Source organism: Mesitornis unicolor, unplaced genomic scaffold (genome assembly GCF_000695765.1).
Source record: "Mesitornis unicolor isolate BGI_N332 unplaced genomic scaffold, ASM69576v1 scaffold24576, whole genome shotgun sequence".
Taxonomy (NCBI): Eukaryota; Metazoa; Chordata; class Aves; order Mesitornithiformes; family Mesitornithidae; genus Mesitornis; species Mesitornis unicolor.
The window spans coordinates 66487-91920 of NW_010192016.1; the positions used below are offsets into that span (position 1 = coordinate 66487).

The 25434-nt window shown below is 43.4% G+C and overlaps 1 protein-coding gene across 1 annotated transcript in view; it reads left to right on the plus strand.

Annotated features, from left to right (window-relative positions):
* MYO10 (myosin X) overlaps positions 1 to 25434 on the plus strand; it is a 125802-nt gene that overhangs the window by 66350 nt on the left and 34018 nt on the right. Inside the window, exons 15-18 of the mRNA XM_010186940.1 lie at positions 89 to 157; positions 340 to 422; positions 1928 to 2036; positions 5169 to 5249. Of these exons, the coding sequence (XP_010185242.1) occupies positions 89 to 157; positions 340 to 422; positions 1928 to 2036; positions 5169 to 5249 (342 nt within the window). The remainder of the gene's footprint in view (positions 1 to 88; positions 158 to 339; positions 423 to 1927; positions 2037 to 5168; positions 5250 to 25434) is intronic.

Below are 25434 nucleotides of genomic sequence, written 5' to 3' on the forward strand. Positions count from 1 at the left end.
TGAGAGGATAATGTGACCTTTTGTATCGTTCCACTCCCTGACGCCCCCCACCCCCATTATTTTTGTCTTTTCTTTCCCCTCCAATTAGAACAACCCTTTTTATGTAAAACCAAGAGTTGCTGTTCACAACTTTGGAGTGAAGCACTACGCTGGAGAGGTAATTTTCTCTTTATTTGCTGCAATTATCCCAAACGGAGTTTTCATTAGCTTAATTTTACCCTGAGGCAGCTCAAAATTAACTAAAGCACTCTCTTCCCTCAGTGGTTTTTACAGTACCGCTGTTGCGAGAGGTGCCTGACTACTTGCCTTGTTGTCTGATTTAGCTCTGTTTCCTGCTAGGTCCAGTATGATGTCAGGGGGATCTTGGAGAAGAACAGAGACACTTTTAGAGACGATCTCCTGAACTTGTTACGGGAAAGCAGGTACGTTTCTGCGATCTTTTGCTTGGGACATGGTATTAAGGGGTGTTGTATCACCTAATTCTGCCAGGCTTTGTCACCTAATTCTGCCAGGGTTTGAGTATGTTAGATATTCTGTAGCATCAGACTTTGACAGAGCTGAAATGAGCATAGAAGAAATACAACAGGTGCTTATAGGCAGATCTGACTGTAATTGGTTCTTAGAAAGTCAGGTTTTCCCACGTTGCACAGTACCTCGTCCCTGTTCAGTCCAGGGGTTTGCTAGAGAGCTTACTCACTACTCAGTGGGGAGTAAGGTTGCTGAAAGCTGATAATGATTTTTAACTGTTCCAGGGTGCCTTATAGGCAGTGTGCATGTGTGGATTTTTGCTTCATGTACTGCCCAATTTGCTTGTATTTCTGGCATTCCCAAATCTGGGTGAAAGCTTAGTGTCAGGGACCTACCGCAGTGCAAATTGCCATGTAGTAATTGCTCCAAAGGGATAATTTCTATAAAGATTTTTATTACTGAAAGTCTGAGATGTCTTTGGTAGCTGCGTGCTTCCTGTCATTCTGCCGTGTAAGGTCTCAGGATCCCTACAGCGCTACCCTGTGAGCCAGAGCAACACCACGTCCCTTTTTGTAGGTGTGTGGTTGAGACTCCAGGACACACAGAGGGGAGACAGAAGAGGAGGGAGCTGAGCCTGGGTGTTGCTGTCTCATCTGCTGCCCTCACCCATCTCATCCAGTCATCTTGCCTTGCTGTGGCAGTTGTTTATAAATCCCTTAAGCCTTTCTCTACAGGGGAAACTTAATAAGTGTTTCCCTCTCTATGTTATGTGTTCTGGTTTCATGGCATATCTGGCATAACATCTGTCAATTGAAGTATGTTTGTAAAAGTAATAAATGAGTTAAAGCTGCTGTGCCTGGTTTTGCTTTTGTACCAACATCTGTCTGGAGCTCAAGTTAAACAGTGTGTGTTTCTGTAGAAGTGGTAAGAGAAGGATACCCGACTGATAGGGTAGAAAACAGCAGACACAGCTGGGATCAGAAAGTGAGGCTCCTGTGGGTGGTTATTTTGTGTTATGGCCCTGAACAAGCTGGAAGTCTTGTTTATTGGTCTTTGCTCAGGTATAGTTCCCATTACAGCCAGATGGAGTTTTGGTTGAGGGAGTGGAGTACAATGCAGTAAGGACTCTAGGACTTCACACTTGGTTTCCCTAATGATGTGCTGGGAGTAGAGAAGAAAGAACCTCCTTGTTTTGTTTTGTCTTGTTTTGCTTTGCTTTGCTTTGCTTTATTTTATTTTCTTCACTGCATAAATTCTGCTAAGGCAAAATCTATTGCTTATTAAAGATTATGGAGAAAATCAATAAGCATTTTTTGGATGGAGGAGTGTTCTATTGGGATATATGTTATATATATGTTATATGTTCTACAGGACAGTGCTTTCTTTGCATTCTGTGATGGTAAACCTTATAGGCTGTTAACATATACTTAAGAGACACTCTTTTTCTTTCCCATTTCAGTCTTGATTTCATCTATGATCTATTTGAACATGTTTCAAGTCGCAACAACCAAGATACTCTTAAATGTGGAAGCAAGCACCGCAAACCCACTGTCAGTCTCCAGTTCAAGGTTAGTTAATGCGTCGCCTCTGCTCTGTAGCTAATCAGCGGCAGATAAGCACTGTTCAGTAAAGAACGGTTGCAGATTACAACAGGCAAAGCTTCAGCGTCAAAACATTCCTGTCTCTTCTGTGAAACTGCACTTACTGATCAACTGATCTGGCATAATGGCTGGCTTCAAGCAGACACTAACCTTCGCATCACACCATCTGCACAAAACTCCTGTTGCTTTCCACTTGCCTATGTGTTCTTGTTTTAAAGCTCATCTATGAAGGTGGTCTCTCTCATCCTGTTTTTTCTTTCTGATCTAAAACCAACCACAAAATCGCACAAAGCCTTACAGTGGTGCTTGTATGCAAAGAAAAATGAATACTGAATAAATACCTCATTAAGGCGGTGCCTTGCTTTTTAACTTAAAGTTTGGAATGCTGTTTTATTAAACACTATTTTATGAGGCTTTATAGCTCTGCCATCAAAAATGGCACCAAATTGAAATCTAGAATAAAGTCAATCTGAAAATTATTCAAAAGAGAAAGATTGGCACAAAACCTTTTTGTAAATTGCGTGAGTACAAGTCTGGATTAGTTATCTTTCATTTTGTTTGAATTAATATACATTTGCGTTGTTCATGCACTTTTTTTTAAAAAAGGGAGCAGACTCAAACCCCTTGAGGGCAGATTTTATCCTTACAGACTATTGCTAAGTGTTGGAGAGAACAGCTAGGAGTGTACGCTGGGGCACACACAGTGTCTTTTGTTAAAAAACACAAATGTTATATTCCCTGGACAGCTTGCTTTGCTCTACCATTGCTGATCTCAGACAATACCCACTTCTTGTGCTGAGGTGGTATCATTTGCTAGCTCTCTGGGATAGCAGCAGGTACTGTTTCCACTCAGTCATTTGTACCTGTGCGAAGTAGACCTTCAAAATTTTACTGTATTAACCATATTTTTACACCCACTTTGCAAGGTAGAACAGTGAGTTTCATCTCTTTGTCAGGGGCCTTGGACAACATAAAGCATGTTAAAACATGAAATCAAAACTTGGTTGCTGCTTATCTAAAGCTGTGGTCACTGACCATTAACCAGCTGGGCTGCTTTACAAGAGGTTGACCTTCACATCATGCTGTCCCCAAAGAATTAGGTTGAGTGTTTTTTTCATGTTTAAAGCCTTCTAGGGATTAGTCAACTGAAGATAAGAACTTTGCCCTCACAGTTTTATTCTCATGATAGGCTGGTTAACTCTTCTTTTCATTTGACAGCCTGCCTAATGCGGGCCTGGGGGTGCGTGCAGAATAGCTGAGGTTAGATGCCATCTGGTTCAGCCTATTGCTTAAAGCAGGGCAAACTTCAGATTAGCTCATCACCTGACAGTGACTTAGAGGCACGCAGCACTGTGCAGAATCTGGCTGGCTGCACCCCAGATGAATGTGAAAATGGGTTAAATCATTTTTGTTTACACTGAGGAACTCTTCCAGTCTCTGTAAGTAGTCGTCTTGTGTTGAGAGAATTGGCTTAGTTGTCCATAGATGTGGTAATGTTCGCACAGGTCTAGGACAAATGAAGCCTTTGCTTTTTGAAGCTGTAAATATTTGTCTTTACACAAAGATATTTGTGTCTTCTGGCTGTTAAATGTTTACTGCCCCCAACTTCTGGTCCATAGCCTGGTAAAGGCAAACAAACCAAGAGCTATCATTTGTGCTCCCAGTCACTTCACCGTTTGCCCCCTTTGCTCTTGTACGGGCTCCTGTGCACAGCCACAGCTCTGCCTGTTGCCTTTATCACTTCATGTTTAGTCATCATGAAAGCCCTTGGTTTACAGATTAAAGCAAGAATTTGTTGTAACAGACTGCCATTGGCAGTTTCACTCCAAAACATATGGTAAGACACACAGTGTTGCTCCTTTAAAAAGTGGATTTTCTGTCTCCTTGGCAGCCTGCTGTGTATTCTCTCTGTTGCCTGGCACGTAGTGCCACCTTTGAGGGGTGAAACATTATCACTGCAAGCTTCTGGGCTCTTCAGAACCTGAGCTCCCCTCCTGTATAGTCATTTCTTCTTTGCAAAGTAAATGCCAGACTTCAGTTTAAAATGGTTTATCATACTTAATAATATAGAATGAGGCAAGCTGGAAAAGGATACGGAATGACGGCTCAGGCAAGAAGGGGGTGGATGTGTAATTAAAGTAATAATCATAAAAGGACTAAGGGATTTTTGTGATTTTTATCTCCAGGCTGAGGTTCAGACAACTGATAGTCTACGGTGTATTGGGTCATTCAGAGTTCTAAAACTAGGAAAAAAACCCCATGTTTTCTTCTGGTATTTTTAGCTGAATCTTATAATCTCTCTTTTTATTGTAAATGCAATTAGCTATCACATGAAATAACTGTGAAACTGATTAATGCTGTTAGCATTGTTTTTCTGTCAGATCTGTTTTCTTTACTACTCTATCCTTTACTCAATTTTTGTTAATATCAGGAGGGGGCATTTTAAAATCTAGTATTGATAAAGCAATGTCTACTGGATTCTAAATTAACTCTTTTTTCAGAAATTTGTAATATTTTTTCTTCCCTCTTGTTGACTAACATCTATTATCAGGGTGTCCTTTTAGCAAGAAGGGTTGAGACCACACAGGAGAGAGGAACTTCCTGTGCACAAGATGCTGCTGATGGCAGGGAAAATGGAAAACAAGTGGGTATGGGGTGGTTGAAATGAAAAGAGGAAATCTGGGTTTGTGGGTATTTCACTTTGTCTTTAGACCCCTTATCCTTCCTTTTGACTTGTTCAAGTTCAGCAATTTGGGAATGTGGATCCTAAGTCTTAAGCAGTCACTTGAAAGATCTCTGAAACAGCAACTTTCCAATTTGGTGTTTCCTTATGAACAATTTTCTTCATATCAATCCTCATATCTTTTTCACTGTAAAACGGTGATGATAGTTTTGATCAGAAGAAACAAACATGCACGTATTGATTCTGTGTGCTCACAAGCAGGAGCTGACATGGTACAGTAATTTCTGGTGTGCACCACTAGGTGTTGCAGTTAGATGCTGTCTGCGATGCGAAGCTGCAAGAGCTTTAGCCAGGGTATGTTGCTTGCACAAAAAGTCAGCTTGTGAAGTGCTGTCTTCTTTCTACCTGTCTTGTAGGAATCGCTTCATTCTTTAATGGCGACGCTGAGCTCTTCAAACCCTTTCTTTGTTCGGTGCATCAAGCCCAACGTGCAGAAGGTAAGATTTAAAATTGCGCCCGTGTTTTCTGTTTGTCTCAGGCCTAATCTTCCACCACCTATCTGGTTACTTACCAGTCTGTGAAGCAGAGGATGGCAGCATTCTTCACTGACTTTGGAAAAGGCTTTGCAAGGTGAAAGCACCAGGAAAAACTTGATTTTTTTGCATGTGGGCTATGTCTGTGGGCACCTTTTTAATAGGTGTTGCTCACGACTCTGATAGATGAGTGGCTCTAAAGATGGTTAAAGGAAGGTAGAAGGCTGTGCTGCACATTTGACAACTCTGTGAGAGCCTTTTTAGGAAGAAAATATTAGAACTGCCAAGTTTGTTTTACGTCACTAGAGAAGTGAATGGTGGTGCACATAGCAAAGCTGGTGTGTCTCTGTCAACCAACTCTCTGTCATCAGACTGAGTCTTTCAACTTATATACAGCTCTCGGTGTCTTCATGCTGGCTGTTTTGTTCTGTTACAGACCTGTGTTTTTAAAACAGACTTGGAAGCTAAGGCTTACTGTATCAATTTGTCTTTTGAGTCACATACGATGAAAGGAAGTGTCAAGACTTACTTAGATACGTTGGAGGGCTCTCTAGAAAAGAAGCAGTGATGGTACAGTAATCGCTGAAGTTAATACTGTTGGCCTCATCCTTGTATTCTGGGTTTTTGCACATCTGTTTTTGGCTTTGTAGATCATTACTCAGGTTTGGTCTGCTTATGGAAAAAATGCAATAGGCAGAGGTGCTAACAGATCTGCTTCATGGTTTTCACATAGCAACTTAGAAATAGGTGACTTTGCTCTAAGTCCAGTTTTAGGTGTTACATTTTTCTGGGATGTCTGGGTATTCAGGACACTAACACATCAAACCTGGCAGACTTCAGTGCAGCTCTTTGTGCTACCTGCATGGCACATCCTCAACTTCACATGTTTTCAGTCACTGTTAACTCCGCTTTTGCACTGTTATTCATGGCTTGTCAAATAACATGCAGACTGTGGGCATTGTAGCAAGACGGAACAGCTTGGAAGAGATTAGGACCTGCTTTCTGCCTCCTGAAGCATCTGATGTGTGCAGCCACCAGGTAGCCAAACCCCACATGGATGACAGCGCCCTGGCTGGCAGCTGGGGTCAGTGAGAGCCCCTGGTCACTGAGGGAGGGTCATTTAAAATGCTTGTTTTCTTCCCTTCCATTTCTTCCTGGAAGCCCTATGACCTTTCTAAGGTCTTAATAAGAATTTAAGTAACTCACACATTTTCCTTATTTGTTCTTTTGCAACTGAGTAAGGCTCATCTCCTCAGTACTGAAGTCACAAGGATTTGCCATGGTTGATGCAAGAACCAGGTGCTTGTGGCATTTCCGTAGCAAGGAAACCACTGAGTTCCCACTCCCATGTTCCTTGTTGCTCTACCAGTCTTTTCCCACTAGAATGCTCCATCTCAGACAGATTTGGCATATGCTACTGTATCTGCACATATATTTTACTATCATTAAAACAAAGTTCTCACAGAATTAGCAGCTGTGCAAACAGAAGGAGCTGGAGACAGCCTCAGTCTCAGGAAACCACATCTAATTGCAGGAGTGCATGCAGAAACAGATTTGGAAATTCCTGTAGACAATCCCTTTCAAAGTACCTGTAAAATGTGACTGAAATCTTACATGAAAATGTCCTCATTTTCCATTTGCTTTAGTTTGGCTGCAAATTTAACTTAATTCAATGGCTTTACCAAATAAGAAACAAACTCTTGAAGAACAAGAGTAGGGAAAAGGCTCACAGAATTTACCTGTTGCAGCTGATTCAGTAGAAGACTTGATGAAAAAGAAGAAGAAAAGTCATATATAATACTTGTTGATGGCATCCTTCACTCAAGGAAGTGTTCTCAAAACGCATTTTTGGGATTCACTGATTTAAGTTTTGTGAGCCATGCACTGCTCTCTGTTCCCACCCGTGTCTCACAGACACAGTGATTTTTGGTGCCAGTCTTACAAGTTTATTGGTGTTGCTCCATCTGCAGCAAGGCAGGTACAGAAGCAGGCACGTGGATAGCATTGGCCCCTTGGTAGCTCAGCTGGATTCTGTGGGTGCACATCATGGTAAACATTTCTTAGTTTATCCTGTCATAAAATTCATTGCTTCTTTTCAATTTGACAAGGGAAAATAAGGCGGCTCAGTTTGCATAGCTCTGAACCAGCCCTGTTCCGAGGCACGTTAACTGTGCATGGACTACCAGGGTTTACCACATTGGTCACTCGCTGTGCAGGGCTGGTTAGAAACTTAACTGCTTGAACCATTCAGGTGAGCTGCTGAAATGGAGGAACGGGGATTGGAAGAAAGTAAAAATCGTCACTGAGCATTCTTCTGTGTGTTTTCCACCCATAGTTTTTACTCTGCAGTGGTGGTGAGATACGGAATGATAAAATGGCACTCTTCAAAAAGTACTTAAACAAGGCTTACAGAATAACATATAATGTGAAACAAAGGGCTGTTTTAATTCCTGTTTTGAAATCAGCATTAAAGGAGAACTGGAGCAGAGACACTCAGCAAGGAGAGAGCAGAAGTGGTGTTATCAGGAGCAAAGCCTCTCAAGCTGCTCAGTGCTCTCTGGGTTGGGTACAAATAGGTGATGCACCTGTGGGCGAGCATCCTCTCTAACTCTGGAGAGCAGGAGATGGTGGTGCTGGGAGCTGTTTTACTCTGGGAGCATGTTTGAATTCTGAGAGTGAATGAGGTTGTGCGGATGGAAGACAAATTCAAGCCTTTGAAAAGCAGAACATGCAGCAGACAGCATTTCTTCTGCTCTTCTAGACATTGAAGTGTATTCATGTTGGGTAAGGGATGTGATAATTTACAGTAAATACTTGATTTTTTTAATTGATCCAGAGTTTGATTTTTAAATGTTACAGTGGCAAGCAAAAGCAATTCAGCATATGCAGTAAACCACTGAACATTTGCATATCAAAGCAGGATCTCCACTCATTAGAGCAGTTTCGTAAAGGGAGAGCACCAAGTACGTGACCTTTTGTCACAAGACATTTCAGTGAGCGGGTCTAAGACAGAAGAACAGAGGCCCCATTAATCTTTGGGAGACCCCTGAACAATCAGTGTATCTGTTTTCAGTTTCCAGTCTGTTCTGAACTCGCCGTAACGTGGAAACTTTTCCACTTGGTATGCTTAATGAGTATTTTCTGCTAATGAAGGGTTGTTCTCCTCAGCTCCCCTTATCTTCCATGCAGCTTGCAGAACTATGCATCATCTCATCCTTTTGAACTTTGACACATCTTTCTCTGTTCCTTGGTCTCGTATTTCCTTTCCTGCCTCCTGTTCTATTCGATAATGGTTCCTCCCTGCAACCTTGCCTTTTCTGGTCTCCATCTATCCTTTTTTGTGCAGCTTAAATTAAAACAAACAAACAACACAAGCACCAATACCACAACAAAAAACAACAACAGAATCTGTCTTTTTAAAACAAGCTACAGCCATTGCTACAGCCATCAGCTGCATCCGCTTCTCTTTGGTCACAGATCTAAGACTGCAAAATCCTGGCTTCATTAGAGGTGGCATTAAATACTTGATGGAGACAAGAATTAATCAGTGAAATATATTTTTTAGGAAACCTGTGTTGGTGTGTGCCCCCTGAACAGTACTGCAGAGTCTCTACTCACCTCCCTGTCACAGAATCACAGAATATTAGGAGTTGAAAGGGACCTCAAAAGATCATCCAGTCCAATCCTCCTGCCAGAGCAGGATCACCTGCACTAGGTTGCACAGGAACACATCCAGGTGGGTTTTGAATGTCTCCAGAGAAGGAGACTCCACAACCTCTCTGGGGAGCCTGTTCCAGTGCTCTGTCACTCTCACAGTGAAAAAGCTTTTCCTCATGTTCGGATTGAACCTCCTATGCTCCAGCTTGCTCCCATTTCCCCTTGTCCTATCACTGGACATCACTGACAAAAGCCTGGCTCCTTCCTCCTGACACTCACCTTTTACAAATTTATAAACATGAATGAGGTCACCCCTCAGTCTCCTCTTCTCCAAGCTGAAGAGACCCAGCTCCCTCAGCTGCTCCTCATAAGGGAGATGCTCCACTCCCTCAATCATCTTTGTGGCTCTGCACTGGACTTTTTCAAGCAATTCCCTGTCGTTCTTGAACTGAGGGACCCAGAACTGAACACAATATTCCAAATGCGGTCTCACCAGGGCAGAGTAGAGGGGAAGGAGAACCTCTCTCGACCTACTAACCACATCCCTTCTGATACACCCCAGGATGCCATTGGCTTTCTTGGCCGCAAGGGCACATTGCTGGCTCATGGTCATCCTGCTGTCCACCAACACCCCCAGGTCCTTTTCTGCCTGGCAGCTTTCCAGCCACTCATCCCCAGGCCTGTAGTGCTGCATGGGGTTATTGTGATCAAAGTGCAGGACCCGACACTTGGCCTTGTTGAAGCTCATACATTGGCTCATTTATTGTCTGTCTCATTCCTTTGTTGCAGTGATGGTCTCGTCAGTGGCAAGATAAGAGCCACCTTCTCAGAAGCGTCTGAGCTCTGAGGAGCAGTTCTGTTTCTCCGCAGGACTTTTGTATTATTTTTTTTATTCTTAGAATTTATTAGGTAAGGTAAAGAAATAAGACAAAATTAAACCTGTATTTTAAACCTACTGCAGGGTAGGAGTTACAGAGAGCAACAGAAAAAGTGAAACTAGTAATAACTTTGCAATCCAAAGGAAGACTGGTAGAAGAAGGTCTGTAATAAATTCTGTGAGGCTCGCTGCTGCTTAGGAGTCCTATCGTGCTGCGTATTCATTCTGAGAAAATTACTATCAAGGCAATAAGATTGCTAAGGTCAGTTCTGGGGGCAGAGCCATTTAAAGGGATCAAGGTATGACTGCTTGCACCTGCAATGTTCTTTGAGACATCGGTCATTAATGTCTTTGAGACACCCTGGAATAGCAAGCAGTGTGTCCCCTGATACAAAATAAGATGCAAACCTACTTTGCTTGGCGTCTGAATTAAATTTGTCCTCCTGAAATACGTCTGAATCATTACGAAGGTAAGTATAGCATGATAGCAAGCTAAACACCGGTTAGCAGTGCAGCTCAGGGGCAGCACAAAGGGACGACGACAGAGCTGCTTGGCCCCATCTGCGGGGATGATTGTGTACAGGGTGTGGTGCAGGTACGAGTGCAGTGAATGCAGGATGTGACCTGGCTGTCAAGCTGGAATTGCAGTATTGAGACTTGACTCTGCAAATTACTGAGTTTGCCTTGTAGAGAGATTTTTTGCAGAAATACGGGTAAGGACAGTACAAGTCTATTGCCACTGCATTGAGAACAGCACTGACATAAAACTTTGAGAGATGCAGGGAGGGAGACTGAGCTTCAAGGGTATTCTGCTATGCCTTCAGCACAGGATTGCTAAGCATTTGGATAAAATTTTACTTTTAGAAGTCTTTATTTTAAAAAAATCATCCTTAATGAAATGGTCCAGCTTCAAACTTCTATGCACATCTTACTGCAGTTGCATATCAAGCGTGTGCTTTATGCACCAACCTCTGTCAGCCAGCAGACTCTGGGTCCCCTTACTTGGGGAATAGATACCTTTGTGGGTTTTTAAAGATGCTGAGCCCAGTAGTTAAAAGCTAAAAGGTGTTAGACCCTAAATTGAAATGTCTCTATGGTTTCCTCGCTTGGTTGCAGAGCCCTGGGGTAGCCCTTCTGTACCAAAGCTATGACGTTCTCTGATGCTGGGACCTAGCAGATCACAGGGTAAATTTGGCTGGCTATCCATAAGAAAAAGAGAATAGAAAGCTTGATAATCACATTAATAGCTGCTTTGTTATACTTTGAAAGTAAAGGCAGTAGATTGTGTGGCCTAGGTAGAGCTACTGGGCATGTGAGGCACTGTCTGTAGAAAGTTAAGGTCTAGTATAAGCAGCTGTACAATAGGCAGTTCCTTACTGCCTATTTAAAAAAATGTCTCTTTAATCTCTGTTGCTCTCAATAAATCCTGTTTTAAGAAGGATTTCTGGCTGCCAATTACCGCTGTCATTGGTCCCGGAGGAAGCAGAGCCACAGGCTGTGAGCACAGATCAGGCTTGCTGGGGCAGCCTGGGGCAGGCCCAGGGAGCGGCTGTTCAGGATCATCCTTTGGGAGGAGAGCAACCATTTCCCAAAAACACATCGTGTTGGCCTGATTTCACAGGCCAACAAGTGCACGGGGCCAAATACAAACTATTTATCCTTAGCCCTTAACTAGCTCATTAGGCTGTATTGTTTGTAATCAGGAAGGCGCAGTTGTAAGGTGTGGCATCGTGCCCGGCCGACGCCGCTTAATTCAGCTACCTGGATCTTGTCGCCTTGGGTTTTGCAGAATTACAGCGCTTCAAATCAAGACTTGTGGAGTGTGTCCCAGCTGCATCATTTCCTGGCACATCACCTGAGTAATTAGGTCAGGCACTAGAAGACTCCGTAGGTAAAAGTGATAAGGAGAGTAGGTGTGAAGGAAGCAATCGCTCCCGCTCACAAAGTGCCGGCAGTGATGTTACGTGCGGATCTGAATCCCTGGCTGAAGGAACAAGACGGTTCCTGCATGAAGTTTTGTGCTGCGCAGGCAGCGCCCGTTGTCTGCGTTGCCTCTGGAAGATCGCCCCCCTCGCTCCTGCGGTGCAGCAGACCGGTCATGCTGCCTGGGAGCCACCGGGTTGTCCCTTTGTCCCCATCTCAGAGCGTCGCTGCTTGCTGGGCTGAAGTAGGTCATTCCTCTCTGCAGGCAATCGCCCAGGCAGGCATGTCCTCCTCCTTCATCAAGGTTTGTTGTTTACTAAGCAGGGCTGACTAGACATCCCTTGGCTAAGTGTAGTAGGGTTTGTCTTTCGGTGACTGTGGTATAGAGTTTGAGATTGAGGCATTTAAGGCTGGGAAAAGAGAGCTGAGATGGGGTGCTGCCAGGGGGGGAGCAGATGCTGCGCTGTAAATATTGCATCGAACTCCAGATTTTTGGATGTTTTGCAGCATGTATGTGCGCAGTTGCGGAAAGACCATTTGGTAGGCGTCTGTCCACAGGTGGCAGGAGTCGGTTTTGAGTCTCGAATGGTAACGGTGGCGGCGTGCTCTTGTGAGCAGGGTGGGAGGACTCCTGGGAAGCAAACACTGCTTCAGGGGGCACTTGGGAGGAGGTGGCCCAAACAGAAAAGTGCCGGAACAATTCTGGGGAAAAATGAAATGCCTAGGGGTGGGGTATTGTTACAGTGCAACACTTGCTGTGTAGTTCAGTGTAGTATTTATGAGTGAGAAGAATTTTGACTGCTGCAGCAATTGATCTGTTAGCAGCAGAGGCTCTTGCCACCTCCAGCTGACTTCAGGAACTGCAGTAACTCTGCATTTTGTGCCACCTGATGGATTTTTTTTCTCTTTCATGAATTCCTTCATATGTGATTGTGAGACATGGATGGGCATTTGTGGAACTGCAACTACTGATCTCAAGTCTGAAGTATTTGCTTTTTAAAAGTATCAAGCAAGGAACTTTGCTTTTCTTCCTTCTTGTGCGCTACCAAGTATTTGAATTGCAAGCATTGTCATGCAAATGTATGTGTGGAAAAAGTGTGTACTTCATCAAGCTTTGGAAGTTTTCTTTTTTAACTGCAACAAAAAAAAATCCCCCCACATCTCTAGACGGCAGTTTACATTCAAATCCTGTTTGCTGTGTTCTCATGGTAACTACTGCAAGGGGATATGCACAGTCCATGATAAATAGCCATCCTTAGAGCTCCAAAAGCATCACTGGGGTACAGAGTATTGTTCTTCAGCAAAAACTTTAATGTTTGTAACTCCCTTGCTGAACTGTGTCTTAGGGCATTTTGTGCATTTCATCTCTTAAGGTTTAGGAATTTGTTGGCTGTGAAATATATTTACAATCTTGGTGCCTATAAGGTGAGATTAGTTCTGGTGTCCTGTTAGTCAGGAATATCTACAGTGATTGCTGTAGAGCCAGCCCTCACCAGGCTCGACTTCCTTTGAGCAGCAGCAGGCATGAATTAAGCAAGTACAGCCAAAGATATCACATGAAAGACTTGAAATACCAGTGAGCTGAAGAAAGCCCTGTTCTGTGTGTGTCTGTGTGTGCATTGCTGCAACTGCTAAAGATTCACTTTTTCACAATGGATGAACGCTGAAGGGTGAAAAAGCCTTAAAAGGTAAGGGCTTTAATTCTTGCAGGTTTCTTGATATTTTAAATCTTGTGTTCTTGGAGCTGCAGTGGACTTGTAGAAAGAGAAAAGAAAAGTGTCTGGAGTTTGGGTGAGCAAGCTGCACTGGAAATGTTTCTGAGCTTGCATTTTCTTTTCAAGAGGGTAAATGCACGCAGAATCAGGCTTATGAAAAAATGACAAATTTACAGATCCAATAATATTTCTGAAACCTAGGAGAGCTTTGCTGCCAAGCAGTCTGCTTTAATAAGTCACATTCTGTTTGAAAGTTAAAGGGGTGATTCTTCAGAGAGCAGGAAAAAGTCAGCAGCAGAGCTGTGTGTGCAGAGGGGGGAAGATCTGTGCTGCGGTGATGTGCTGCTTTCTGGAGAAAGATCTTTTCTGTTGTTCAGCAATACATGTCGTAGATTCAGGAAAACCAGGTTTGTAAAGTTTAGCACTGTAGTATTCCTGTAATTTATTACGGCATAAGGCATGGCTGTAGTTTTGCTTTGATTACGTGACAAGAAAGCGACACTGGGGACAAGTGTTGTCTGCGGGAAGTCCAGCAAGATATCTGCAGCACCCAGAAGTCTAAATTAATTTTGTAGTTTTACTGGAGAGACTTGATGGGGCACATCTGAGACTGTAATCTTTTGCCATAGAAATACAGGCAATGGAATATGCCTGGAAAAAAAATACTTGCAGGAGCAGTGGAAGGGATAGCATAACAGGAGTATATTTTGACTTTGTTTGCTGTGTCAACTCTCCCCTCCTGCCCTCAATGAAATAAACCCCCCAGCTCAACCCAGCAGGTAAAATAGCTCTGTTCTTCACCACTGATTGCTTTTTTTTCCTGTTATCTACATTGTGCTTCTTGCTTTCCCACTTAAAGAGCTTGCTTCTTCAAACGTTAGAATTCAGCCACAGGGTAAAAAATTAGGATAAAATTGCTTGAGAGAACCTGTTATGAAGGGAATGGGTTTGATCCTGCATCATTGAAGTCTATGGGAGTTTTATTCTGGTCTCAAGAAGAGCAACCCTAGATTTGCTTTGCAAATCTAGATGGAGGAGATATGATCCGATAAAGTGCCTGTGGGACTGGGAAGAACGGTTCTCATAACCTGGAGTTGTTCTTCTCTCACTGAGTTAAGATGTGTCCTTTTAAACCCCAAGAGGTAACAGGGGTGGTAGGTCAAAATGTAGGTATTTTTGTTGTTTGGAACATCCATGATGTGTATTCCATGTTTCTTTTGCTAAAACTGCTTAGTTTGAAAAAGGCTAATATTTGTTTTGTTTCTCATTTATTGGCTTATTCACAAAAAATGTATTTATAACCTGTAACATAAATGGAAGCATGACAACGATTTTTTTCTGATACAGGTAGACTACTGATAGGAATTATCTGATAATTATAGTACTATATTTACAGATTTTTGCCAGAGCTACCCTCAGAAGGCAAAATCTGTGTCAAGAGCAGAAGGTAATGCTGTTTAAGAGTAGACTTGGGTCAGTTGCTAAACTTTTTTCTCTTCAACTGTATCTATCACTGTTTATGTGAAAATATATATAAATATATGTGGCTTTTCTTAATTTAGTCACAGGATGCAGCAAAGAAGCAAGACTTTATGGGGGAAACCCTCACTGTGGTGAATTTGTTAGGACAAAGTATACTTCTGAACATCTGCTGTCACCTTGTAAGGTGAAACTTTAAACATGAAACATTTGCTGAAAGCACATTAAAACATCTCTGCTGTCTAACTTACACTCAGAGTTTACTGTTTCTGGTGGGTTTAGGCAGCTTGTAAGCCTCAGAAGCAGCGCAGATCCATTCCCAACACTCATTATTTGAGTGTTACATTTACAGAAGTGAGGTTGTGGTTTTAGTTGCATGAAGTGGACAGGACATCAGCTGAGTCGTAGCTGAGTGACGGCAGCCAGCCTAAACTGTAGGAGGATTTTGCCTGATGCATGGCGAGTCTTGAGGCCGCTGTTGTTGGTTTGTCTCCTCCACGTTCCTGATGCGCCTTCCCTGCTCAGGCAACAGGGAGCTGGGCAGCTGGTGCTGCTCGTGGGAGCTCTGCTGGGGAGGTGGTAGCACCGCTTTGGTGATAGCACCACAACTCCTCAGGCTCTGTGGGCAGCAGTAGTTTGGTGTTCAGTCCCAAACATGGGGTAAGCGTACACTCTTCGGGTGTGTGAAGTTGCTGGTGAGCAAAGAAGCCCATTGCACCTTGTAAAGCATTTGGGACACTGGGAAGGTTTTTGTTTTGGCTGCTGCCTTGGATTATCTTGCACACACCTTGCATTGCACAGTGTTTAGTGTAGAAAAGGCAAGTTTGTCACTGAACTCATAGTGCTGTGTTATATTTCCACTGTTTGCATGATGAGGTCACAGAATCACACAGAATCGCAGAATCTTAGGAGTTGGAAGGGACCTCGGAAGATCATCCAGTCCAATCCTCCTGCCAGAGCAGGATCACCTACACTAGGTTGCACAGGACCGCGTCCAGGCGGGTCTTGAATGTCTCCAGAGAAGGAGACTCCACAACCTCTCTGGGCTGCCTGTTCCAGTGCTCTGTCACCCTCACAGTAAAGACGTTTTTCCTCATTTTCGGATTGAACCTCCTATGCTCCAGCTTGCTCCCATTTCCCCTTGTCCTGTCATTGGCTAAATGATCTATCATGGCATTTTTGAAACTTGCTCTCTGTAGATCTAGAAATCTTAATTGTTAAGTATTTGGTAAATAGGGGCTTTTGGGCATCTCAGAACCTTTAATAGTAAAGCAGAGATAAAGTAGATGGGTTGGGAGAACACGTCCACTATCAGAAAGCCTGTGATACTGGCTTTCTTGAATGAATGGCTGCACCAGATTCAGCATGAAAAGGACAAGTATGTCCATCTACAGCTGGTCAGCCATGCCATTTGTGCATATTTAGCCAAAAATAGACAGTGTGCAGCCTTAGAGCAGCAGTCTCATTAATTAAGTAGTCTTTCAAAGGAAGAAATGATGATTTTTGTTAAAAGTGGTTTAGCATTTAAATTAGCTTCCCAGAAGTTTTTAATCTAAGCAAACAATTCACATAGCAAAAGAAGTCTTGTCTAGGAAAGCTGATTCTATCTTCAGTGTCTGACTCAAACATTAAGGGTTAAGTTTTGTTGTATATTTAAGCCAACCTAGGAAATTCTTGGGGGAGAAATGGCTGTTCAGCCATCCAAAATTGCCATTTCCCAATGACCACAGGTGTGCACAACCTAGCACATCTCAAATGAGCCAGATTCTTAAAGGACATGTACATCTCATTGGCCTCAGTGAGCTCTCAGCACACATCCAAATGCCTTGCTTAAGTTATTCCTGGTTTTAGGCTGCTTTGGGTGTGCAGGCCAGCACACCACAGAGTATCTGGAGCCGGGATCCCTCTTGTCACACAGCTTTGAAGAGGGTTGAGGTGTGTGTGCAGCTCCCTTGCGGTTGTGTATCTGGCCTCAGGATGCGAGTGGTCTGTGCAGAGGAGAGGTTGGACTGGTTACAGCCATTGCTCCAGTGGCGTCGAGTCCACGCTGCCCGCCAGGCCTAGGGAAACACGGTGCTGGTACGGCAGCAGTGAAAGTGCCATGGGATCTCAACAAAGGTGAAAATGAGTGGGGTCTCAACACAGTGTTTTCACTATCATCAGAAAAACTGGAGGAGAGAGAGAGAAAATCCACCTCTGGAGCAGGAAGAGCCATATTTTTATTCAAATTTGATGCAGCAGATTGTAAAACCAAAGTAAGGGCAGAACTTTGCTCCACAGGATTATCTTAAAAATGGACACAGTCAACTAAGGGTGTGCTTCATGTAACCAAGAGAAGGTGGAGCTAGCCTTAGTGAAGCAAAGGGCCATCCACCAGCATCCCTGCCTGCAAATTCTGCCTGCTGTGTGGAAATGAACAGTGGCATCCCAGTTAAATCACTCAGAAGGTGGTTGAATGTTAAATTAGTTAGGTCCTGATGTAATTTTACCATCTGCTCTGATCTGTTCTTTCTCTCTCTGCATGTATGTGTGTGTAGTTAGATCAGTTAATGGTTTCATAACCATTTATTGCCGTCAGTTTGGGGTAACTGCACCATACTAATAAAGCTTATAAATAATAAATAAGCAAAATAATAAAGTTCATTTATTCCATAATTAACTCTTATTTCACAGATGTCTAGGAATTAGAAACAACAAGTAGTTTGTGCATTTTTTTGTGGGGGGGAGAAATACGTGGTGACTTCCATTGCCAGTGTTAATGGTTGCTGATGTATAATGTGTCGCAATGAGATGACACTGTTGTTTTGCTCTCCCAAATGCAGTCACTGGCAGTGCTTGCAGGCAGTGCAGGAGCTACTAGCTGGTCTGGCTGAGACGATGCTGACTCGCCCGTGCCTTTAGCGTGGCCTCAGTGGCAGCACAGGTAGCTGTGATCTGCAGAGCTCCTCCATCATGTGTTTATCTAATACATGAAGAAATCAGAAAAGGGACTTTTTGTTTGGTTTAGGATGGAAATTTCGGAATGATCAGAAATACCTCATTTTATTTTGATGTGGTTCTCAGAAACATCAAAGAACTTGAGCGGGAGACTTTCCAGCTCCTAGTGGGGGGATGGGACAGGGCTCTTGTGTTATAACAAAGCAGCCCAGAGAGAACTTATCTGTTGCTTTTATTTGTGAAATGAATGTACGCAGGAACAAACAGTTCTCTTCATTTTCTGTCCCTTCCCTGCTAACACACACACACACATACGTTTCACTAATCTTACCTTGTTGGCTGCAGATCTGCAAGGCAAGTCCTGAATTTATAATGTGAAAATGTTTAGGGACAGAAAAGCAGCAGCTCAAAGGACCAAATTCTAAGAAAAATGCCGAAGTTAGACTGACACTATCTGAGACGTGCTGAGATGTGAGATGTAGATGTAATTAACACACTGATTACTTGAGATTGAGCTGGATCATTTATCTGGGCCATCACGCAGCTCTTGCTGTCACTCTGCGCTGGTTGCGGGCATCCCCATAACGTTCTGTAAGCTTGAGTTTCCCCCTTGAGACTTACCAAGTATTTTAAGTGCAGCTACAGGTTTCCTCGTACTTAAAGCCGATCCCTAGACCACCCACTGCTGCAGCACAGCTCTGATGGAGCTGGTGCAGGATCCTGGGGAGCCAAGTGGCCGGGGTGCTCCGGGAGGGCTGGGTCACGACACCCTTGTGGGCAGCAGCGCAGAAGCAGGACCCTGCTGTGAATGGAGCCCTGTGCCTGCACCGGGGTGGGAATAATCTGCCCTTTCAGCGCTGCCCGACCTCTGGTGTCCTAGCAACCCAAAGCTGCTTCGCTGAATATTTTGTGGCGTTTACACATATCAGATATTGGCTGTGATCTAAGCCTGGCTGATTGCCCATTATGGCTTTCAAACAAAGAGCTTGATACAGGAAGGAGAGGGAAAAGGGCTCCTTAGGAGATAATTCTGTAAAACCATATATATTTATTGTGGTGTAGGAATTGCACTGGAACGTTTCCTTGCTTGAGAAAGCACCAAGCAGCAAGTCTGCGTGTTACGTCAGCCTTGTGCTCTGTGGGCGTCTTTTATGGGCCACTGAGGGAGGGAACCGCACGCAGGGGCGAAATCTGTTGGAGAAGGAGAGACTGCTTGTTGCCTCAGTATCAGAAAAAAAAGGTGCAACCAAGTACTAACTTTTTAACATAGCTTTAATCTGAGTTTGACTTTTAGCCAAGAAGTTGCTGGCCTTCATGGCCATACAACAGACACATATGCTGCACACTTAAATCAATTAAAGGCAGCACAAACCTTTTTTATTATTTTAAACATTATAGTTTGAAGAGATGTGATTCCTGATTCTCGCAGGGCTATTCCCATTTTTAGCAATTGTAGCTGATAATGTGGAGGACATTTTTATTATTTCATAGTGAATGTGTGAAGGCTTTGTGACGACTTAATCTAAGCTAGTCCATGGTGCTGCAGCCTGTGTCTTCGCAGACAGTCAGCCACGGTAAGATCTCAGCCAAACTCCCCTTGCTGGACTGCCAAATACTTGTATAAGTAATGAACTTGGGTCCTGCCAAGATGAAGCTTGCGTGTGGGAAGCGTGGTTCTGGACTGCACTGTTCACTGCTGAGCAGTGGCTGTGTGGCTTCTTCCTCTCTCTGATGTGGAGTCGATCTCTGGGAGACCCAATACCAAAAGTTACAGAAGTCATTGCTAAACTTCCTCAAATAAATAAAGGTAGTGTTTTTTTCACAACTGGAGTGCTGAAAGGGGGTGATTTAGGTCTTTTAGTCTAACCTGCTGCAATGGCAAAATGTAAGGAAACCACTAACACCTGCTGGAAGGAGGAGGACATCCCATGGTTTTTTTTGAAGTGTCTGGTGTCTTTAGATGGTCCCACCACCAGGGATAAGCTCTTGCAGTGAATATTCTCAGTGAGGAAAAGGTGTGCCTTCTGGTTTGAGTATGTCTTGGCTTTGATTGTAATTATTTTAGTCATTTAAACTGACTTCTGAAATGGAGGTTCTCTCAGGTATTTTCATCCTGATTTTCTATCCCCCTGATGAAACTTTGTATCTTTCAGGAATAAATATTGGATAGTAAACACCATTATCTGAAGAAACCGTGTTAGAGGAAACATCCTAAAATAGGATTTACTGCTTTTAAGTACAGAAATGGACTTACATGCCCAGCCTGCCAATAAACTGTCAAATAACAAAGAAACTTATAAGGTGTAGATGTGTTGAAGTATGGTGGTCTGGCATGGACATGTGAAAGTATGGTGATTTTGATTTTTTTGATTTAAAAAAAAAAGTGACGGGGCTCTCAGTGTAAGTTATTTGGTGTCGCCGCTGATGTGGAGGGTCAGGATTTCACCACGTGCAGTTGGTTTATGTGCAGCTTCAGCAGACATGGAGCGGTTGTTTAAGAGCAGTGGTTGTGCAGTTGTTGTCCTGACCATTGCTGTGAACAGCAGTGACGGTGGCTGTCTTGCCATGGGGTCAGTAGGGAAGGACAGCTGTCCTTGCAATTAGTACCTCACAGCGTGTTTCCTCATGGTATGTCTGGGCTATCAGGCAGCCTGATTGATTTTCTTTAGGAGAAGCCTGCTGACTGGTCACAATGTGTGGAGAATGAGGCCAGATCGGGGGTTTAGTCTGCAGCAGTCCCTTAGGAGGCTTTAGTGGGGATGACCTCAGATGAAATGGCAACAGATTACTCACAGGTGGAGAAGGAGGGACCATGAAAAGTTCCAGCTGGGGTCTGTGCTGTGGGTTGCACCTTGTGTCAGTGCACTGAGACTGCCAGAATGGCTTCAAACCTTAAATCCCTCTTTTCCCAAATGCTCTTAGTTCTCTGTCTCACATGGCTGGTCCTGCAGTTGCTGTTCTGGGACTAGCAGCCCCTGAGAGTTGCTGTGCATTTCAATGGGCTCTCTGAATAATGCATTCAAGCAACAAGGGCTCCCTTCAGCTGAAAACTTAGGCAATCACATAGATAGCTCTAAACATGTGCTTAGAAAACTTAAAATATCTCCAGTGTTCAGGCCTGAGCCTTTCACAATCCATTCCTTTTCCATGAAGCTTTAAGCAGTGTGTAAGAAATTACGCTGTCATTTTGAAGGGACAGCATTCATCTGGGCTTACACAAGAGAGGCAGACAAATTCTGTCTTCCTTTAGAAGAAATTTTGAAAAGAAGGTTTGCAAAGAGGCTGTTGTGTGTTTACTCGGGAGTACCATTTAGTCCATACAAACCAAACAGAAAGAAGACAGCTCCAAAATGTAAGAGTACAGTGACAGTGATAAATAAAAATCAGTTTAAATAGCTCCGGGATTGTGAGTTTATTGATCGTTGTTGACAAAAGCTTGAAATCACAGCAAGCCAGTCAGAGTCATCTGAGCATCTTTTCTGCAGTGAAGGTAGCTCCCGCTCTGACCTTTGCTACATACAGACAAGCAAGACCTGAAATATGATTACAGCATCTTTGTAGGTGGACATAACTCAGCAGCGTCTTGACCCGGTTGAAACACTAATGCAGACGGTCAGTGTGGTAATGTACTCCTTCATAGCTCTTTAATGGGTTGCTGCCTTAAAAATATCCTTGAGATACTCCTGCTTGTAAAGTAAGCTGGGTGACATGCTGAATATAAATACAAAAGCATTTTCACATTCATTTATTGAATCTTCTCCTTTGACTGTTTTGGTGCAGTGGAAAAACTCTAAGATTACCGTGTTCCTTTTATACAGTATTATTTTTAGCAGGGGCAACTCTAACCTGTGGCATGAGAGTGGCTAATTCTGCAGCCTGTCTCTTATCTGAAGTACTCAGGGCTGGGAGATGACTCACACAGGTCAGATGCAGGAGCTGGAGTTGCAAAGAAGATTGACTGATCACTTGCTGTTGGTAAATGCACTACTTTCATGTTGGGGCCTGTAGAGATTGTATAAAAGAGCCAGCATGTCATTACTGAGTTTGCATGAAATCCAGCCTGGAGTTTGCAGCAGAGTTTTTTGAGGTACAAGTGCACAAGTGTTGCAATGGACCCATGCACTTTTTCTGTCAAGTTATCATCAGCAGTGTTAACAAGTTTGAAAGGCTTTTCATGGGGTTTTGTTTTGGGTGGATATGTGCATAAAGGCCAGGAGAATTTTGGGTATACAAAATACTTACTGTTTTTTCAGGTTTATCCAAATATTACTTGACTTTCCAGTGTCACACAGTGGAAATACCAAATCAACTTTTTACCTGCAGCATGCTCTTTGCTCGTGTTCTCCTGTATTCTTCTGGTGTTTGTCTGTGTGCACACAAATACCCTGAGACAGTAAGGGAACATCTTCAGAAATAAAGCAGGCATCAAACTTGTCTATGTTTTAACCTAAAACTTTTCTAGTTACAGCGATCTGCATGCTGGAGAAGTCCACTGAAGGTTTCTTTCCTTGAAATACTCATGCTCTTAGGTCAGTGGGACCTGAAGCTCCAGGTCTGTGGACAGGACCTGCGCAGGTTTTCATGCTCCCTTCTGCTGGAGGTGCAGCAGTTCTGAGGTCAAAACTCTGCCGAATAAGCGTGCCATCAAAGTTTACAGGGCAAGCGACTGACCAAGTGATGGCTGGAAGAGCAAGGGGTGAGATGGTGACTAATGTGGCACTGGAGTTCAAGTCTGGATTTGGCAGAGAGGTTGCCCTCGCCCTGCCCATCCTGGCTTTACAGCGCATGTTCCTGTTGCGGGTGGAGGTGTTTCCCTTTCACTTCTTGCAGGCTCCTGGTGTGAATCCTCAGCATGAGGTAGGGCTGGGGAGCAGAGTATGGATAAGAATCGCTGACTGTAGTGTGGTTTAAAAAAGGAAACAGTGGACATGCAGAAATTTTCATCTCAGTTCAGATAGATTATACAGTAGAAGTTAATTTGGTCACACTTCTCAAATTCGTCTGGGAGGAGAGCCCAACGCTGGTTTTGACTTGTGGAGCTAGTGACCGAGATCAGAAAACCACAAGGTCTGTTTCAGAAAGTTCTGGCTTACTAAGTCCCCCTGTTTCTGAAGAAATAGCAGTACCCATTTGGATGTGAAAACACGTTCAAAACCCACTCTAGAACAGGGCTAGACTGACCTCTTTTTAATTACTGTTGCTTTCTCCAGAGTAAAATTGCCATGACTACATTTTAGGAGTAAAGAAGAACAGATTTAAAGAACTAAGACACTGATAAAATTTAGTAGTTTTTAAATAAAGAATTACTTCTTCACATCCTTTTAGCTGTTTTTAAAAATATTTTTCTTCTCTGTACCTGCCTTCCACAAAACACTCCCCTAAGCCAGGAAAACAACCCTTTTAAGACACAGTAGCAGAACTGACATAGTCCTACTTGAGTTCCCACAGAGAAATCTAGAAACAAGATATTGGGGGGTTTTTCTTCTCCCAGCCTCCCCCACTCCCTTTGTGGAGTTCCTTCTACCTAAATGAAATGTGTGAGGCAGCTGTAATCTCACTGTGCCTGTGCTCTTCTGAGGCAGCCAGAAGTTTATGGAAAACGAAGGATTTCCACAAGGGGAAGAAGTCAGGTACCCTCTGTGTTTGGATGAAGCAAATGATGTGCAGAACAAAAAATTACTGCGTTCTGTGTGGGTGTTACTCGAATGTTTGGAGTCTCCACTAAGGGGGCTGTCCAGGGAAAAGGGATGATGTATTTTCAAGTCTGAGTATAGTCTAAAGAACTATTTTATCATTAAAATTAGGCGTAGGTGTTAGATGTCAGTCCTAATGGCTGCTTCTAGTTGTGATTTCAGGCAAAGCTTTGCCCTTTAGGGGGCTCAGAGCAGATCAGAGCCCTCATTTAGCAGCTTGAGGAGACAGAGTCTCGCCAGCAGAGACTCCAGGTCGCATTAAAGCCTCTGCTTCAGTGTCATCTGGCGCAAATTTGGTTGGAGACTTTTGGATTCGGGAGATGATAAATTACAAGTTGTGCTATGAAAGAGTGCACCACAAAAAATGCCTTTATCAAGTAGAACAACCTGACTTGTAGCTGTTAATTTCACGTTGGTGTTGCTCAGTGCCCTAATGTGGCTGTGACCCACATGAGTCTAGCTGTTGGCTGGTGATTTTGCATGTTGGAGTGGTATAGTGCTGCCATTTCTTGATAAAAGTGAAATATCTACTGAAAATTAGGTTGATTGCATCTCTCAGACAATCTTGGAAGCTATCAGTTGACTTGCTTTTCTGTTGCCTTCTCTTTTACAAATTTGATCTTGCAGAAGTCTTCATTTTAGCAATTAATTCAGATTTTTCCTTTGGAAGACATACTGTTTCAAAATCAGTTATGGTTCTGTTTTTCTATCTGAAATTTTCTGTCTGAAAAAAAGCACAGGTTTTTTCCAAGTGTTCATTTGTGAAACAAATCCAGTTTTTACAGCAATGCTGGTAAAAAATTAGCAGAACCCAGAGACGAGTCCTGTCCTGTGTTACTTTGGTATAAATCTGAGAGTTAGCTTGCTTGCCACAGGAAGTCTGAAGGAGCACCCGTAAAGACACAAGACTGGGCATCAGCTGCAGAGGTAACCCTGTGCGTGGAGATTTTATGCTATTGCAAGTTTAACTCCTTAGTGCTGCGCTGAGCATCGTTCAAGTGGAGGTGATCATCATCCTGTCTTAGAAGTGTCTGGTTTAATAGTGGGGTATTCACAGTACTTGCACTTTGGTTCAGTAAATGCACATGCAATTGATTTTTTAAGTATGAGGAGTGCTGCTGACTGGAAGTTATGCTTAAATTTATGCCTGTCTGTGAGTGTTTATGTGATTGTGGCTGAAATCTTCTTCCACAGAGTAAAACTGCCTGAGATGCGGTGAATCGCCACGTCGCAAGGTGGATATGCCGAATGCTGTGGTGTTGTGCATGGAGCTGCATTTGTTACTTTTTCTGGTTGTTTTTGTTAGATGTGAGAAACCCTGGATGCATTTTAGTGTTCAGAGTTTTGGCTCCCTCTGACGAGCTGCAGCTCTCTTCATTGCTCAGGACTCAAGAGTTGCTGTGATGGCTCAGTGAAAAAACCCCAGGTCCTGGGGGGGTATCTTCTGGTATTCCATATCGAAAAGCTTAAGGGATGAGCCCCGCACGCCTCTTACACCACCCTCGCGTTACTCAAAGCAGGCAGACTCGTTGCAAATGTCATTCCAGTGATACGCCAGGGTAGGATTTGACCCTCCGATTTAATAGCCTCGTGTGTCTGTGAGTAATTCAGATAATTAGTGATGTAAAGTGAAGGAGCAGGCTTCTGTAATTAAAATCGTGATGGCCTTTATTGTGGCCTGTTTTGATACCATGTTAACATCTCTTGCAGCATTTCATGCTTTTCTTTAAAAATGCAGGCTTCTGAAGTGAGGTGACTGTGTGAAAACCCCAGCTTCTGGTGACAGAGCAGGGCTATTTCTAACTCCCATAGTTGCAGGAAACAGTCATGAAAATGTTGCTTCTTCCTTTGTGACTCGAAGCAGGAAT